This window comes from Sorghum bicolor, chromosome 2, assembly GCF_000003195.3.
Source record: "Sorghum bicolor cultivar BTx623 chromosome 2, Sorghum_bicolor_NCBIv3, whole genome shotgun sequence".
NCBI classification, from domain to species: Eukaryota; Viridiplantae; Streptophyta; class Magnoliopsida; order Poales; family Poaceae; genus Sorghum; species Sorghum bicolor.
Genome location: NC_012871.2, coordinates 66,989,924 through 67,006,460, shown reverse-complemented (window position 1 = coordinate 67,006,460; position 16,537 = coordinate 66,989,924). Strand labels below are relative to the sequence as shown.

General features: G+C 42.0%; 2 protein-coding genes across 3 annotated transcripts; both read left to right on the top strand.

The window, feature by feature from the left end:
* On the top strand, nt 4,201-5,308 carry LOC8077236 (RING-H2 finger protein ATL80). The gene has a single exon (XM_002462762.2). The coding sequence runs from the start codon at nt 4,356-4,358 to the stop codon at nt 5,007-5,009; it is 654 nt and encodes a 217-aa protein (XP_002462807.1). The 5' UTR covers nt 4,201-4,355; the 3' UTR covers nt 5,010-5,308.
* Nucleotides 13,224-16,503, top strand: LOC8074188 (mitochondrial phosphate carrier protein 1, mitochondrial). Of its 2 annotated transcripts, XM_021453909.1 has the most exons (7): nt 13,224-13,519; nt 13,991-14,148; nt 14,270-14,340; nt 14,441-14,484; nt 15,078-15,239; nt 15,333-15,457; nt 16,077-16,503. In XM_021453909.1, the coding sequence occupies exons 1-7, from the start codon at nt 13,346-13,348 to the stop codon at nt 16,123-16,125; spliced, it is 783 nt and encodes a 260-aa protein (XP_021309584.1). In that variant the 5' UTR covers nt 13,224-13,345; the 3' UTR covers nt 16,126-16,503. The 2 variants fall into 2 exon arrangements, with proteins under 2 accessions (XP_021309584.1, XP_002462806.1); XM_002462761.2 differs by having other exon boundaries at nt 13,232-13,519; nt 13,991-14,340; nt 15,025-15,239.

Sequence of the window (16,537 nt, the reverse complement as noted above, 5' to 3'; positions counted from 1 at the left end):
CAGACCTAAAAATATTCATGGGCTGTCTAAGAATTCAAATCCCAATTTAAATAAACCCTTAGCAAATGGTTTTTTTCGCTTGCTTAACGAGGTGATTGTGACAACAATTATCATTAAACATATATATGGGCACTTACACACACTAGCATAAGTGAAAAAGAAGACCAAGTGAGAGTTCGCATGTCACATCTGTTGGTTCTCTTCGGATCTTGATGGCAGTTAGTGTGTTCATCACGGAAAGCAATCAATTGGCTCTTTTTACGTCGATTTTGACTTCTTCATTGATCTGTTCTACCGCAATACTCTGATATGATAGTAAAGGATTGTCATTTTGTGTACCTTGGAGGGTTTCTCAAGCCAATGTTCTTTCAGTGGGTTCTAGATCTCATTGTCTGTGTACATGATCTTTGAAGCCTTGTAAAGAAAGTTGTTTTAGACAAGATTTGGATCAAACATTAGAAATATAGAACATAAATAACTTTTAAGTTGTTGAGTTTGGGAATATAAAAACCATATGAATAGATTTGTTTTGAAAAATTCTTTCATAAGAATATACATATACCGCTTTTTAATAAAAATTTTTATAAAAACAAGAAATCTAAGTTAGGCTTTGGAAACCATATTGTTATTCTAAATGACTTTCTTTACTGCTATGGGGTATGGAGGGAATATAATTTAATTTTAAAATGATCCCCTTCTTGGTGTGGAACCTATATATATGAATTTGACGTGGACAATGATCTAACTCAACACATTTGATACTTATGGAAATTAGAAACTTCTCTAAAGATAAGATTTTCGTTGAATTTTTTTTTTTACGAGACTCAATTACAGACGCAGACGCTCATAAACACGAGCGCACACTCACCCGTTTTACACGTACACATGCACAACTTACCCTTATGAGTACCTTCGAAGAACCGAGTTAGACCAGCTTATGTTTGCACAAAGGAATGATTCTAACCAAATCAAGATAACCCGATTAAAGATTAGCAGGGTAGTAAAAGTATTGTTTCAATGATGATATTAATGATGACAAACAATTCAACATCTCTTTAGTTTTAAGTGCTATTAAGCCATGTTTCATTGGATAATTGTTTATACTACCTTTGGTTTGTATCGTCTAAATAATGTTTTACATGTATTTAGTTCTTGGCTACATGGAGTAAATAAAAAACTTGCTCGCAAGAAAAAGACCTTGGTAGTATGGCTTTGTTTCAAACGACATTATGATTGTATTTGGTTGAGCTTTTAAAAAGTGTTTTTGTTTTCAAAAAATAGAGTCTACCAAATAGGTGAACCAGAAACTGCGCTTTTAAAAGCAACTACTTTGTATAGTACAACGAAAACACCTTAGACTTTGCTTTTAACTATTGGCTTTGTACTTTTCAAAATGAGTGGAAATAGAGAGCTGTTTAAAGGGACATGGAAAGAGAGGTAGGTTTTATATTGGTTCAACCAAACAACTTGTAACTTTTCTACAACATATAGCTCAAAACAGTTTTAAAACATTGTTTATAACTTGAAAATCCTAAATTGCAACGTTGAAGACCCCAGCGAAGTTTTGTGCTGGCTTCGCCTCTGATGTAGTGTGCCGGACGTTAGAGACCACGACACTTTGCAAGAATATGAGTCACGGTGTAGTCCTATAATACTCCTTAGTATTGGCCACGTAGGAACGGTAATGAGTTTACTCCATTATGTTTTTTTAATATAAAGGTCTTCAATTCCTCGTGTTGTTGAAGGAGTGAAATAACAAGCTCAATGCGACGCACATGGGAAATTTTCTTGAAGCTAATCCAAATCACCTGGGATGCTGAACAGACCAATATGCATGACATTTTTCTCTGCCACCAAGGGCCAAAGACATAAAAATATTTGTTTGTTTGGCTAAAAAATTATTACTAAAAGTATTATTTACTAATTTATTATAAAAAACACTATTTAATGAGTGAGAAATTCAGTTGAGCCAACCCGCTGACCTGTGCCGCCGTGGTACGGTCAGTGAGAGCTAGAGGCCACACCAAGTTGCAAAGGGCAGCAGCGGCCGTAGTAGTAGGTCGGATGAAAAGTTTTTTAAAAAAAACAAAATAAAAGGAAAAAGAAGGCAGGGACAGGCATGTTTATCGGAACAGGAAGGCGCCAATGCTGGCAGGACAGCAGAAAGGAAGACAGCTGCGCCCCAATCCCTATCCGGTATCCGCGCGCGCACCGCACCGGCACTCCCACCCAAAGCAGAGCCAAAGCCAAAGCCAAAGCCAAAGCGTCCCCCGGAGCCAGAAGGCCGGAGGGGAGAATGATGCCCGTTTTGACCGCCGAGGGCCGAGGCAGAGCAGGGACGCAACACCAACTCCCGTCGTTGCCCTCGAGCGCTCCTTGACCGACCTCTCTCGTGGCGTGCAGTCGTGGTCGTGGCCCCGTACCTCCAGCAGCCAGAGCCGGGCGCTTTTGTTAGCGTATCTGGCTGTCATCAAAGGCGGCGTCAATCACCCTACCAGTCACGCAGTCGCGACAGTCACAAGGCTAGCTAGCTAAAGCTAAACTAATCGCCCACTTAACCAGCTACTAACCTGACGTATGAACCATGAATGGAACGTCGGGATATTCTACCTTATCCTCTGCCCGATCGATCCACGGCCTGCACTTTCATCCCGTCCTTGCACTGCGCTCCTGGGGCCTCCCTTTAGTCCCTTTTGATCGATTTTTCTAATCACCATGATTGCCCTGCAGAATTAGATAACGGGGCAGTGGCTGACAGAAAGAAAAGAAAGAAACGTGATGGAAAGGAGGCCCCAATTTGGGGGCGCAGCAGCATGCCACCAGCAGCAGCAGCTGGTTTGCGCCGAGCTGGGGCCGACGCACGCACTACCCCGTCGTCCGCTTTGTTTTTGCGCGATCCCGCGTCAGGAAACGAGGAAAACACGGTGCCGCAGCCCTCCCGCGCTCTCGCTCGTACAGGTACGGCGTGCGCTGCGTCGTCGGCGAGGGCCCCGGGGCCGGGGCCGAGGGCGCCGCCGAGCCAGTGCGCGGCGCCGGTGTTGCTTTCGGATCACGCCCCCCACTTGCCCGTCTCGGCGTCTCACCGACCGGTCACTCGGGCTCGGGGCAGTGGTCGTTTTAGGCCGCGGCGAGCACGTGTGGGCGCACCATTCACGCCGCGCCGTGAGCCACCCTTTGCCGATACGCTGCTGCTCCAATGGAGCTCCCCGGACGTGTGTGAGTGTGCCTGTGTGGTATACATCCACCATGTCAAGGATCAGGTAAAATACTAGTCTGTGGGTGGCTGGGAGAGAGCAGAGAAGAGAGGCGGCGGCGACATGGGCATCGTACATCGAATCTAGACCAGTTTTGCGTCCTCGTCCTGCTTTTTTATTAAGCACGTCGTGGGCTCGTGGCGCCGGAGAGCACAGAGAGGACCGCCAGCTGCAAAGGAAGCCGAACGAGCAAGGGATAAGCATAAGCTAAGACCCGAGAAAAGGCCTGGATGCCAGGTCTGGTACGGTGTGCTGACTGCTGACTGTGCCGTGCAAATATTGTACGTACTTGCACTTTGACATGTGTACTTGACGTGGCGGGGTACCCTACACATGGGCCTGGTCGGCGGCCTCGCGCTACGTACACCGGTCGGAGGCTCGGAGAATACACCTTTTCCCTCCGATCCTCCACAATAATGCATGCATCTCCGGCATTATTATTGCTTGTTTTTGGCGTTTGATCGTGGAATCACATTCTTCCAAGCTCATCGCGTAGCTACACTGCACTGCACTGCACTGCACGCTTTCCATTTTCTCCAAGCTTTAAAGCCTGCGTAGATGCTGTACTTGGTTCATGCTCGTTTCCCAGGTCGTTTTCCATTGGGCATTGGCCATTGCAAGTTGCAGCCCGGAAGGCTTTGCCGGATCGTGGACTGTGCTTTCAAGGCAGCGTGATGGACTGATGGCTGAACATGAGCTGCACCTCGCCACCTCGGACGGTACTGTCCAGGGACCTGTACAAGGGACCGGTCCGGAGGGATTAGCTCCATCGCGCCTAATTTAGAAAAGGACTTGCGTCCAGTTGCAACAGAAAGGTGTCTACTACCAACAGAGACCGGAGAAATAAAGCAAGGAGCAATGAACCATGGCGAGGAATTTTCCAAGAAGAACAGTAGGAGAGTGACACTCCGCTTTGTGGAGCCTCTCGCTTAGCTCGTGAATGAATTAGCCCTGCACTATCGCCGTCTCCCTGGCTGACACGACACTATAAAAACCCAGCTCCGGCGCCTAACCCTGGCCTCCTTCCCATCCACCAGCACCAGCACCAGCAGCAGAGAGAGCTGAGCTCCACTGCACCCTCGTCTACTCCCACCACCGAGCATGCGGGACCTGCAGGCCGGTACCGTCGTCGAGCACCTGGCCGGGGTGGCCGCCGCGGCCACGGCGCCGTCGTCGGCGTCGGCGGGGGGCGGCGTCCACACGGACACGTTCCTCATCCTCGCGGCCGTGCTCTGCTTCCTGCTCTGCGTCGTGGGGCTCGCCTTCGTCGCGCGGTGCTCGCGGCTGTGCAACCCGTCGTCCTACTCCGTGGACGCCGACGACGCGGCGGCGGCAATGCCGGCGGAAGCGGGGGCGGCGCCGCAGTGCAAGGGGATCGAGAAGGACGCGCTGGAGAAGCTGCCGACCGTGCCGTTCGAGGCGGCCGGCCACGACGATGTCGATGAGCGGCCCGAGTGCGCCATCTGCCTCGCGGAGTTCGCGCGCGGGGACGAGGTCCGCGTGCTCCCGCCGTGCGGCCACGCCTTCCACGCGGCCTGCGTCGACACCTGGCTCCTCTGCACCTCCACGTGCCCATCCTGCCGCACCGCCCTCGTGGTGGCGCAGCAGCAGGCGCCGCCGGCGTCCGCGGATGATCTTCTGCAGTGCGGCTGCGCGTCGGCGCAGGCCTCGGCGGGGCCAGCGGAGTTCCCCGTCACCCTCGCCGCCGTCGTCGTCGTCGTCGAGCGCGGACCGTGCCGAACGTCGGTACCGTAGGCTGGCTTGCGTCCGTATGGACGCCGACGTACGACACCTTGTACATACAGTACTCGCCCGAATTATTACTACTACTGAAGTCGTACAGTGTACAATGGTGCATTATTCGACAATCACTTCACTTGTAGTACTCCTAGTATTCTGATTGATTGCTTGTGACATTCTAATCTGTGTGAATACACGTAAAATTACCGGCTAAGTTTGTCCTCTTCCTGCTGGTATTTAACTGCAGATGTACAGTAGTACGATAGAAAAGGCAGTTGCGAAGAAAAAGAGCATCAATTTGATGTTTGATGAGACGATGAGCGTGTCACTTTTTGTACTACCTACTGTACTGTACTAGTACTACGAGATGGAATCCATCCATGGGGGGGGGGGGGGGGGGGGGGGTCATGGCGGCGGTCGTGTCAAGTGTCGTTGGAGGATGGATCACATCGTGGCCGGCATGGTGCCATGGTGGAATGGGATATTTCGGTCGCTGTACGATTCGTCGAGTTCATAAGTTAGGCCGTGACGTCTGCGAACGTACGCACGTACGGATACCAGTGTTTTTTTTCTCGGTGATTTATCCGTTTTTCATTAAGGCCTTGTTTAGTTCCGAATATTTTCTGTTTTAGACCACTTTAGTATTTTTGTTTTTATTTGACAAACATTATCTAATCTTAGACCAGCTAATTAGGCTTAAAAGATTATCTCACGGTTTAAATATAAACTATGTAATTAGTTTTTATTTTTATCTATATTTAATGTTTCATACATATGCTGCAAGATTTGATGTGACGAGAAATTTTGAAAAATTTTGACTATTTTTTTAAAACTAAACAAGGCCTTAATAAGTCTGAGGCCGTACACAACTGGTTAACCACGATGGCGAGACACCGAGAAGGATCCGACACCAGTGAACACACGCGCCTTGACGCCAACTGCCACGCCTCCAGGCAAGGAATGATGCATGGGCCTTGTTTAGTTCCTAAAAAATTTTGCAAAATTTTTTAATTCTCCGTCACATCAAATCTTTAGACGCATGCATGAAGTATTAAATATAAACGAAAAAAAATTAATTGCACAGTTTGGTCGAAATTGACGAGACAAATCTTTTGAGTCCAGTTAGTACATGATTGGATAATATCTGTCAAATTCAAACGAAACTGATACTATTTCTATTTTACAAAATTTTTTGGAACTAAACAAGTGCATGGAGTACGTAGTTGCCGTACGCGTCGGACGGTCATCAGGAGTTCAGGACATGGGCCGCCGCGTGGCCGGGTTTGCATTTTGCTCGGCACGTTCCGTTTGGAGGAAGATCGGATGTAGGCCATGTATACACGTCGCGCGGAGAGGCGCACTGCAGCGGAATTATCAAGACAAAAAAAAAAAACTTTGGTGGAACACTCAGATGGTCCATATGGCGACCGCACGCGTCTTAGATACGCAGCAAAGGGATGTTTAAACGGCGATATCTCGACTAGCAGGTCGACCAAGCTAATTTGACAGTCGTTCATCACCGAAAAATCCATGAACATGTCGTGAGAAGACACCGGTCAGAACACATAGAATGTCGACAAATCTCGTTGAGAGAAGTGCTGAATGGTAAGGATTTCGAACAAAGATTCATTGATTCAAATAAAAAATTAATACTTTATTCCATAAAAAGAGTCACTACGGGACTCGTGCTGGTCAAATATTATAAAGTTTGATTAAATTTGTAAAAAATATTATCAACATTTGTATCTCTAAATAAGTTTATTATAAAAAATATATTAAATAATCTATCTAATAATATCAATTATGTACTACAAATATTAATATTTTTCTTTATTGTATATATTTGATCAAATTTAAAAATCTTCAATTTTTTGAGAAGTGAGAATGATATTTTTATGGGGTAGAGTGAGTGCAAAATAACGGTAGATATGTTTATTATCTCATATGATCCTTTCACATAAATCGAGGGATATCTTTATTCCATAACTTATTTCACACATGTTTTCGTGAGATCGGATGAGTTTCCAGAAAAAAACATGATTTGAAGCTCAGACAGTCAAAACCGGCCTAGGATGGTTCAAACAGTTCCGCACAAAAAGACTCAGCAAAAGAACCGTTTGGGCCGTTTTTTACAAGATGTTGTAAAATTTGTCCAATTTGATATAAATTCGATCATTTTTTTCCTTATTTGTGTGCATGTTTCCAATTTATTTTCAAGTCTTTGATCATATTTTAGCTGTCAAACATATGTTCCTCTATTTTTAAGAGAAGTATATGCAAGTTTAAAAACACATGACAACTATAGTCTCTATGAGATACATTTTAGGTTGTTGTCCTGGTGAGGAGAGTCTGGCGCACCTGAAAACCATGCTGCCCATGTTTGGTTTAGTGAAAATAGGAGACAAGAGCATTTGTTTGATTGCTTGCACCAAGAGATATTATATTAATTTAAAAAAGTGCCAAGATAATATTTATTTAAATCAATTGTATATAACTTATCTTTTATCATTAATTTATTTTTATATAAATTAATGTGTTTTAAATTATGCTAATAAGATACTAATATCACTATTAACATATTGATATAAATTAATGCTCTAGAAAAAACATATTTTATTTTTGTTTTTTGGGGGTCAAGGCTTACTAGCTGCTTTTGCATCCACGGAGCCTAGCCTAAACCAATATCCAGGCAGACAAATGTTGTGCTGCTACTTTCAGAGCATTACCAAAGATTATACAGACAACCAAATAGGTTAATAGTGTCCATGATATGTCTCAACTCTCAAGATATATTTTTATTATTTAGTAAACCGGGCTACTCCGTGAAAACACCACTCTTCCAACTCTGCTCCACGAACTCCGCCGTGGAACAACTCAATGAAAACCTAAAGTTTTTACAACACCTCTCAACTCTGGACCTTTTTTCCGGAGCAGAATTTCTAGAGCAAGGTCGTGATATAATGGGTTATAGCTTCATGTTCTAGATGTTGCATGTGTGTTATTGTTTGATGAGTGTTTTCAATGTTATACTGGGAAGGCAAGCTCATCACGATGTAATAATAGATCCAAATGAATGGATATGAAGATAAGAATGGTAAACCTGCTATTTTAGCCATATGTAGCAATGAATGAGTAATCCTTTCATGTAGTTGAACACTAAATATATAGTTTTTAGGATCATTGTTGACTTGGACACTTACGATCTTTGTCTCATACGTTCACACTTGTTGTCATTTTTATCTCATTAGAAATAGTGTAGATTTGATAACTTTTTAAACCAGAAAAGGATGATTAAGTCCTTATGAAGGGATGTGTCGTTCCTTTTGAAGTAACTCTACACATCAGCCATTTACTTTGTAATTATAGTAATGACATTTTACTAAATGTGGTGAATATCTTTCATAGCTACCTACACTGTAGAACACTAGTGAACAAACTATCTATTTTTTTTTACTTTGGTGTATATCCCTTGGCTACAATGAATGACTTCACTGGTACATGTGACGAGTTCATATGAGGCATTGACGTTGTCTGGTTTACCCATGGTTTGTGGAGTCAATTAACCCTCATTGTGTTTCTTCTGTCCCAAAGACAAGAGTTGCATAAAGCATTGAAACTTTTGAATCCAAAACATTATTGTAAGATACTGTCAAAATTCTTAGAAGGGTTGTGGAAAAAAATGTCACAAAGTCAACATATATGGCATAGCTTGCAAACAGCTTATCACTTACGCGTTACCGGTGTCTTGAAGAATGGTTTATCGATTTTTTCTAAGTGGGTCAAATAGCAGATACTAGTGGATGTCAAGAAGTTTATTGTAATATCTTGAACCAATATTTCTGAGCCTAAGTTTCTATTGTGGATATACAATATTTTAAAAATAAAGGATTTTGACATTTTTTTCCTATTGGCGCGTTATGTCATGGTATTGTGTGTATTAATATATGTGGCAAAAAAGATTGTTCTCAATTATTGACTAGTGCATTATAGTAATCCTAAACCCTATTTATATTTTCTCAAATGTGATTGAGAAAGTAAATGCATAATCTTTGTGCAATATGGCTAGATATCATTTCATGCATGTCGCACATAGTTTTTCCATTAATCAGATAGTCTATATATATTCCCTTTAAGGCTTGTCTCTCTTTGACTTAAAAAATCCCTAAAAGCTTAGTGGGAAGATTAGATCCTTGCTCATGAAAGGCTGCTAGATGGTTCTGTTGTTCTGATACCAAATTGTCTTTGAGGTCAAGCAACCTGAATTGAAGGTAAGGGAATAATTATTATTATTATTTTGTTTGCTTGGCTTATTTCTTGCCCATGCAAATCTCAACTTTCAACTTTAGTTGGATTGGATATGCACTTATGTTATTAACTTTACAACATAGTGGACACAATTTTGTGGATGTTATGGATCTGAAGGCTATCCAAGAGTGGACATCATGCGAAGCAGCAGAGTTCAAGGCACTTTTTGCTAAGTTAAGGAATGAAAAATCATGTGACAGGATGGAAGTGCTTAAAAAGAGGTTCCCTGCAAAGACTATTCATCAGTTGAGAGATAAATATGCTGAAGTCTTTGCAAATATGCTCTGTGGTGAGATAGATAATGAACCAAGTAGAGATGACACACGTAGTGATTTGCGAGATTGGTACAAAGTTTTAGAAGGAGACACCCATGACTCAGTTCTTAGACCATCAGTGGAAACATCTTTGTTCCAACCTTCCAAACAATTGGTACTAAAAGCACCTCGAGATCAAGAGGAAATTCAGAAGCCACACTGCAAATCTTCACGGAAGGAGAGACAAACTTGGACTGCCGAGGAACACAGGTCGCCCCCCAAAATTTAGTCTTATTAACTTCTTGTTCCTTTGTATTTTACTTCATAGCTGATACGATTATGTGTGCCTTTATTTATTACATGTTAAATGAATAAAGAGATGTATAGGTATAGGTAAAGAATTTTTTTGGACAATTCGTAGATTTATAAGGCCATAAGTGTAACCAAAATTCTAATGCTCTCATCTTCAGGCATGTCACTAATATTCAATATATAATATAGTATCTTGAAACTTTGATTTCTGTCTTTTTATTAGGAAGATGTGTTAGAACTATGCTTCAATTATAGAGCAAGCAATATTTAATGGTCTGTTGTATATAACTATTAAAGAAGTGATGCCACTGTCCCACAAAATTTTTTAGCCAAAAATTGTCATGCCAAAGGAAGTATTTGTGCTTACATTTCATTGACAAGCACCTATAAATGACTTGCTCTTTATTTTGAAAACTCGAATTGTTTGTCCATTAATAGTTCTTGCTCTGTTCCAAATCATAAGTTGTTCTAGCTATCCTAAGTCAAACTTCTCTAGTTTTGACATAGTTTATAGAAAAATGCACAAAGATCCCACGTCAAATTAGATACACCATGAAGTATATTTTGATAGTGCATTCATTTGATATTGTACATGTTAGTATATTTTTCTATAAACTTAGTTAAAGTTAGGTTAATTTGAAGAAAGCTAAAATGACTTACAGTTTGAAACCAAGGGAGTAGGATGTTTACAGCTGCCAATTATCATACAAGGATGTCATATTAGGTCATTAAGACCATGGGTATATTTAGGAAAAGTGTAAAAAATATCGTCTATGCCGACCCTTCGTTGCTAAAATGCCTTGTTAAAGGCATACTTGCAAAATGACATGGCACTTTTTCTTTCCTATTTTACCAAACCTATTTTACTTTCTTTTGCTGGCAATTTTTTGTTTCCTACCATAATGGTCTTTTATAGTGAATATGTCCCTCTTTTCTCTTTATATATTCATATATTGTCAAATGTCAATTGAGCATCCATGCTTAGCGTTTTCAAATAGAAATATGTATTGTGGACATTGTAAATCGAATTCCATATGAGACTCGGAATCACTTGTGATTATAGTCTATTGAATTATAATTTATAGTAGCCACTCCACATTGTCTCACTAAAAAATAAGTTATTACTTCATTGCCTAGTACTAGTAGAATGCAGCTTATCAATCTACCTGCAAATGCAGGCAGTTTCTATATGGTGTACAACATTTTGGGCAAGGTGAATGGAAATCCATTTCCAAGTATTTTGTCCCCTCCAGAACCCCAACTCAGTTGGCAAGCCATGCTCAAAAGCATTTCGACAGAATAAAGAACAATGAACTGGATGATAGGAGGTAGAGACATACCATCAATGATGTCAGGCTTGTCAATCATGATATGAATAATACTTCCCACTCTCATACTGAACCCGGAAAAGGAATACCAAATGCATCAAGCATCACACTTCCAATCCTAACAGAGGACATGGATATTTTGCATGATCAGAAACAAGGAATACCTAATTTTCCAAATAACTTTGTAGGAAAGACAACACATTGCAATCATACAATAGATAGCTTCTTCCAGCGGCAAGGCCCAGGCACTGCGTCACCAAGAAAGCAGTGGAATGTCCTGCTTGCTCAAAGCAGGACAGAACATTGGACCTGGCCTCGCCGCAAGAGACGTCTTGCTACAATCACCAAACGCAGGCGCAAGAATAACAGAAGAACACTCCCCAATGTCCTCACTGCCCAAAACGCACAAGAAGTTCTGCAATTTGCACAAGGAAGTGACAACAGAGCCAAGTTATCATGTGATATTGTTCCCATCAAAGGGCGCGATCTAAGCACAACCATACCGCCATTCTGAAGTTCGGTGGCGCCCTGTTGCCTGGTAGATCATGTTTTCAATATGCTCTTTTAGGTGGGCTGGCTAGCAGTATCAGGCTGAACTTTGATTGCCTGTCTTCATAATAAGGAAGTCATCTGTGGCTTCATCAGAACCTAGCCCATGTTGTAATATATGGGAAACCAGCTATTGTTTGCTTTTATATGGTACAATTATGTTATAACTATCTACCATCGCTTTTGATTGAGATGATTATTTCACCATTGGGTTGTTGAAATCTTTGTTTAACCGTTGGGTTGTTGATCTTTTTGCTTTTGTTATATTGCAAAGTTGTGCCTCTTGTGTTCTTTGAGTGGTTATGAACTTACAAAACCCAAAGATCATGGTCAAATGTATGACTGTCGAATTACCAGCTCTAAGACAACGTAACTTGTAGACTATGCTGTTGCTAGCTGGGTAGAATGTTGCGTCCAAGTGTGCTAATGCCAACCATGCCTTGTCAGTTGTCACGATTGCTTTTTTCTTCAGTCATTGAAGTGCTTTTTTTATCTTTCTTGATTTCTCTTTAGATCCTATGGGGATGACCCTCCAAATGGATACCCGCGGTTCTTCTCTAATATAATTTAGTGAACTAAAGAGACAATTTTCTCCCTTACTTTTGTCATTTAGTTCATTTACACTAGAGAAGAACTGCGAGTACCCATTTGGAGCACCATCCCCATCCTTAATCCCATCTCGACAAAACATTTTTTTCTCACAGGATCTGAGAAAAATCCAAACATGAATTTTGTATTTCTATCGAACAAGATGGTCTTATTTTCTATAAAACCAGTTTATTATTGGTGGCGACATTAGAAATCTAGTTTTGACCTCTGATAAAACAAAAGAACCCTTTTCTTTCTGAACCACGAAAGGCTTTTAATAATTACACAGCACAACGCACACGCTCATAACGCATACATACTTACCCTTATGAACATAAGTATACAAACTCTACCCATATGGACGTCGCCTCCCACTGAAAGCATAGAGCTGTTAAATCCTAGAATATTTTTTAAAAAAAAATATGAACACTCCTACCAAGTTGAGAACTTAAATTCCACTATCAAGATTCCAGCCAGCTGATCTATAATTGGTTGGCAACATGAAAGCTTTTGAAAGCAAAGAACCTGGTACTAGCACTTTTTTTTTGGACAAGAAGGTACCAGTACTTTGTCAAGTGGTGGAAGGAACCTGTGGGCTTGGCATCTTCTCCTTTTGCCGCCTCTCGACAGGAGAAAGCTGTGGGCCTCTGGGCCTGTGGGCCTGTGGCATCTACAAAGCCGGCGGCCTATTCTTTCAGAAGTGCAGTCGTGAAGCCCACCCCGACCCAGCTACCGCTGTCCCCGCTGGACGGCCCAGGGAACCTTCCACTAATCCTCTTACGTGCCGTGCTGGGCTCGCTGACATGCGGGCCATTCAGCTAGGGTTTAAGGCCCTCCTTCCGATTTGACAAGTCAGCCGTTCAACGCCAGGAAAACGAAGAGAGACAAGGAAGGCACGCGCCCCCCGCTACGTGGTCCATTTCCAGTCCAGTCTCCAACAAGGCCGGAGCGCAGCGCAGGCGAGCACGCAACGCTGATCGATTCCGATCCGCACACGCACGCCCGCCCGCCGCTAATGGGCGACGCGGAGGCCGCCTCGAGGGTGGGGAGGAGGGGGGCGGCCGCCGCCGCGGGGATGAGGGTGTTCTCGCCGGAGTACTACGCGCTCTGCGCCGGCGGCGGGATGCTGGCGGCGGGCGCAACCCACCTCGCCATCACCCCGCTCGACGTGCTCAAGGTCAACATGCAGGTGAGTAGATTTTTTTTTTCCTTGGTTGGCCGAGTGCTCAGGTTGCAGTCTTGCGGCGCTGCCGTGCGGAGAGCTTGAGGCCGTTAGCTCATGGCATGATGGGGTTTGCAATCTTGTATAGAGGTTGTAGTTTCCTAATGCTCTCCGAATTTGGGGATGGGTTTGTAACTTTGTATAGCAGTTGTAGTTTTCTAATGCTCTGCGAATTTGGGGGTTTTTCTAGTATTTCTGATTTAGCCGTGAGCGTGATATGTTAGCAGTGTACTGAAACTTACGGCTGAAATGCTTTTGTGGAGAACCATTGAGTACAAGAACTTTGTGAAATATGTTGAAGTAGAATTAACATGCTTGGCTTTCGAAATGAACTTGAAGGATAGTTGTTGATTTCAAATAATGAAACCACTCTGTAACATCTAAGAACTGATTAGGGAAAAGGCGGTTTATAATTACTTTTCCTTCCTTTGTTGCCAGGTGAATCCCATGAAGTATAACAGTATATTTTCAGGACTAAATGTTCTTGTGAAAGAAGAGGGACCTTCGTCACTTTGGAGAGGCTGGGGAGGGAAATTTGTTGGCTATGGTGTTCAGGGTGGCTGCAGGTTTGGCCTCTATGAATATTTCAAGAAGAGGTACTCTGACATGCTAGTAGACAGTAACAAGAGCACCATATACTTCCTTAGTAGTGCCTCTGCTCAAATCATAGCTGATGTTGCCCTGTGTCCGTTTGAATCGGTGAAAGTCCGTGTTCAGACTCAGCCCATGTTTGCAAAAGGTTTGGTTGATGGCTTTCCAAGGGTGTATGCAACTGAAGGCCTGTCTGGGTAAGCTATCATGTATAAGATATATAGATTCTTTATCCCAATTTGATGCATTCTGCATGTGCTTGTCCTGAGAAAAAATATATGTCTTGTTCCATTGCAGCTTTTACAGGGGGCTTTTACCTCTTTGGGGACGGAACCTTCCATGTAATTGAACTTCCCACTGTTCTGTAGTCATTCCATTTCACAAAATGCTGCTTGATCATATGAAGTAATGTATGTGATAGTTATGTGACTTGATGTTGCATTAGATCTGATTAGTATTGAATCTTAGCATTTATTTCTTTCCAAAGTTGTTCCATATATGTGTGTAAGAATGAATATGAGCTTCTTTGCCTACACTGAATTTTCAGATTGAATTACATTTGTTACCCTGGTTATTAAGCCTGAGAACCAATCACTTCTGCATCATCTCTACTGTCAAAAAAATTCTGTCTTTTGAAGATCATGATATTTCTGCTCAGTGAGCTAGAAAGTATTAGAATTAGCATCAGCAACCTGTCCCTGCTTCAAACATCTTGAAAAGTCCCCTCTTTGCAATGTTTGAATATTTTCCCGTTTCTCTTCTGTGTCAGTTCATTAATGCATCTTATGCTTTCGAGATAGAATTCTTATCTTTCGGATGTCTTTTATCTTTTTATTTTTAGGGAATGATATCTCTTATTTACGTGCTTCTGCTTCTTGTAGTTTCTATGCTTATGTTTTCGGCTTTTGAGCATACCGTGGACTTCCTTTATCAGAAAGTTATTCAAAAGAAAAAGGAGGACTGCTCAACAATCCAGCAGCTTGGTGCTACTTGTGTGGCTGGTTATATCTCTGGCGCCGTTGGTACTGTTGTTTCAAATCCTGCAGATAATATTGTCTCATCCCTGTACAACAAAAAGGCTGAAAATATCATACATGTAAGTACATAAATATAAATTTCCAGCCTAAGAAATCATTGTTGTCAAACTCCACCATACCATTTTTCTAATGATCTTATCTTATGATTTCAGGCTGTGAAAAGTATTGGGTTTCGCAATTTGTTCACAAGAAGCCTGCCCATTCGGATCGCCCTTGTTGGACCCGTCATAAGCATGCAATGGTTCTTCTACGATACTATCAAGATATTGACTGGATTGTAAGTCTACTGTTCCCATGTTAGCTCAAGTATATTCCTGCTTTATAAAATAAATAAGTATGGTTTGAAAATCATACAAGTGGATTTTAGTTTTACAAAGCCAAACTATTTTTATGGATCAAGCTTGATGTCACACTATATGATTACAAAAAGACCTGCTTATCCCGTCAAGAAAAGAAATGGTGTATACCAGTGCAGGTGTCTATTATGGAATAAATTGAAAATGAGTTGAAATAAAGAACATAGTTTTATTAAATCGGTAAAAGATAAAAAATGTTGAAATTAAGGAAATGAGTATCGTATAGTTGCACTAATAAAGTAATAAATAGATGAAAATGTGTTGAAATGAAGAGCACGAGCATCATATAATTACTAACTGTTAGCTGGCGTTTGGTTTCTCTAAATGAGCACCGTACATTCAGGTACACCAATAGTGCACAGCTACCAGTTAGACATAAAACATTTGCTCTTCCTTGTCAGTATCAACTAGGCTAACACGTAGATATCTATCTGAATATGGCAATATCCGTTTATGTTATTATTGGCACGCTGCATTTGCTTGGATTCCTGATACATTTCTGTAATAAGTTTATTAAGACTGTAAATCTGCTCATTTCAGGCCACCGAGTGGAGGGCTTCCGCGGGAACTGGAAGAAGTTAACATATAATCTGACCAGTTTGAGATAGGCTTCTCGATGCAGTTTTTGGCATCATACGGACGAGTATGTCTATGGTTCTGACTTGCTAGGGAAGAGTATGATTGGTAGTTTCAAGGGAGAGCTAACTGACCCGAATACATCATGTATAAGATTTCTTCCTACGAAAGATTGCCTCGTGCTATATGTTTTTCCACGTCTTAAACAACCTTGAGTTTGAGCACCCCTCCAGGAGCATTGTGGCCAGGTGGTGCTTCAGCAAGTGCATCCCTTATACTCTTTATTTTGTAAGATTTGAGGCATGAGAAGAATGCACTTCTGATGTATACACGCAACCTTGACTGTAAATAATCCCTTTGAATGACCGAATTGAAGTGGAATTCTGTGTTATGCTAGTGCTCTTAATTTTCATTATGAGAATTTT

Excerpts from the sequence above, each read along its gene's own strand:
- LOC8077236 (XM_002462762.2), top strand. The coding sequence starts at position 4,356 with ATGCGGGACCTGCAGGCCGGTACCGTCGTCGAGCACCTGGCCGGGGTG.
- LOC8074188 (XM_002462761.2), top strand. The coding sequence starts at position 13,346 with ATGGGCGACGCGGAGGCCGCCTCGAGGGTGGGGAGGAGGGGGGCGGCC. Across the intron at positions 15,240-15,332 it reads AGGCTGAAAATATCATACAT|GCTGTGAAAAGTATTGGGTT; the intron begins GTAAGTACATAA and ends TTATGATTTCAG. Across the intron at positions 15,458-16,076 it reads ATCAAGATATTGACTGGATT|GCCACCGAGTGGAGGGCTTC; the intron begins GTAAGTCTACTG and ends TGCTCATTTCAG.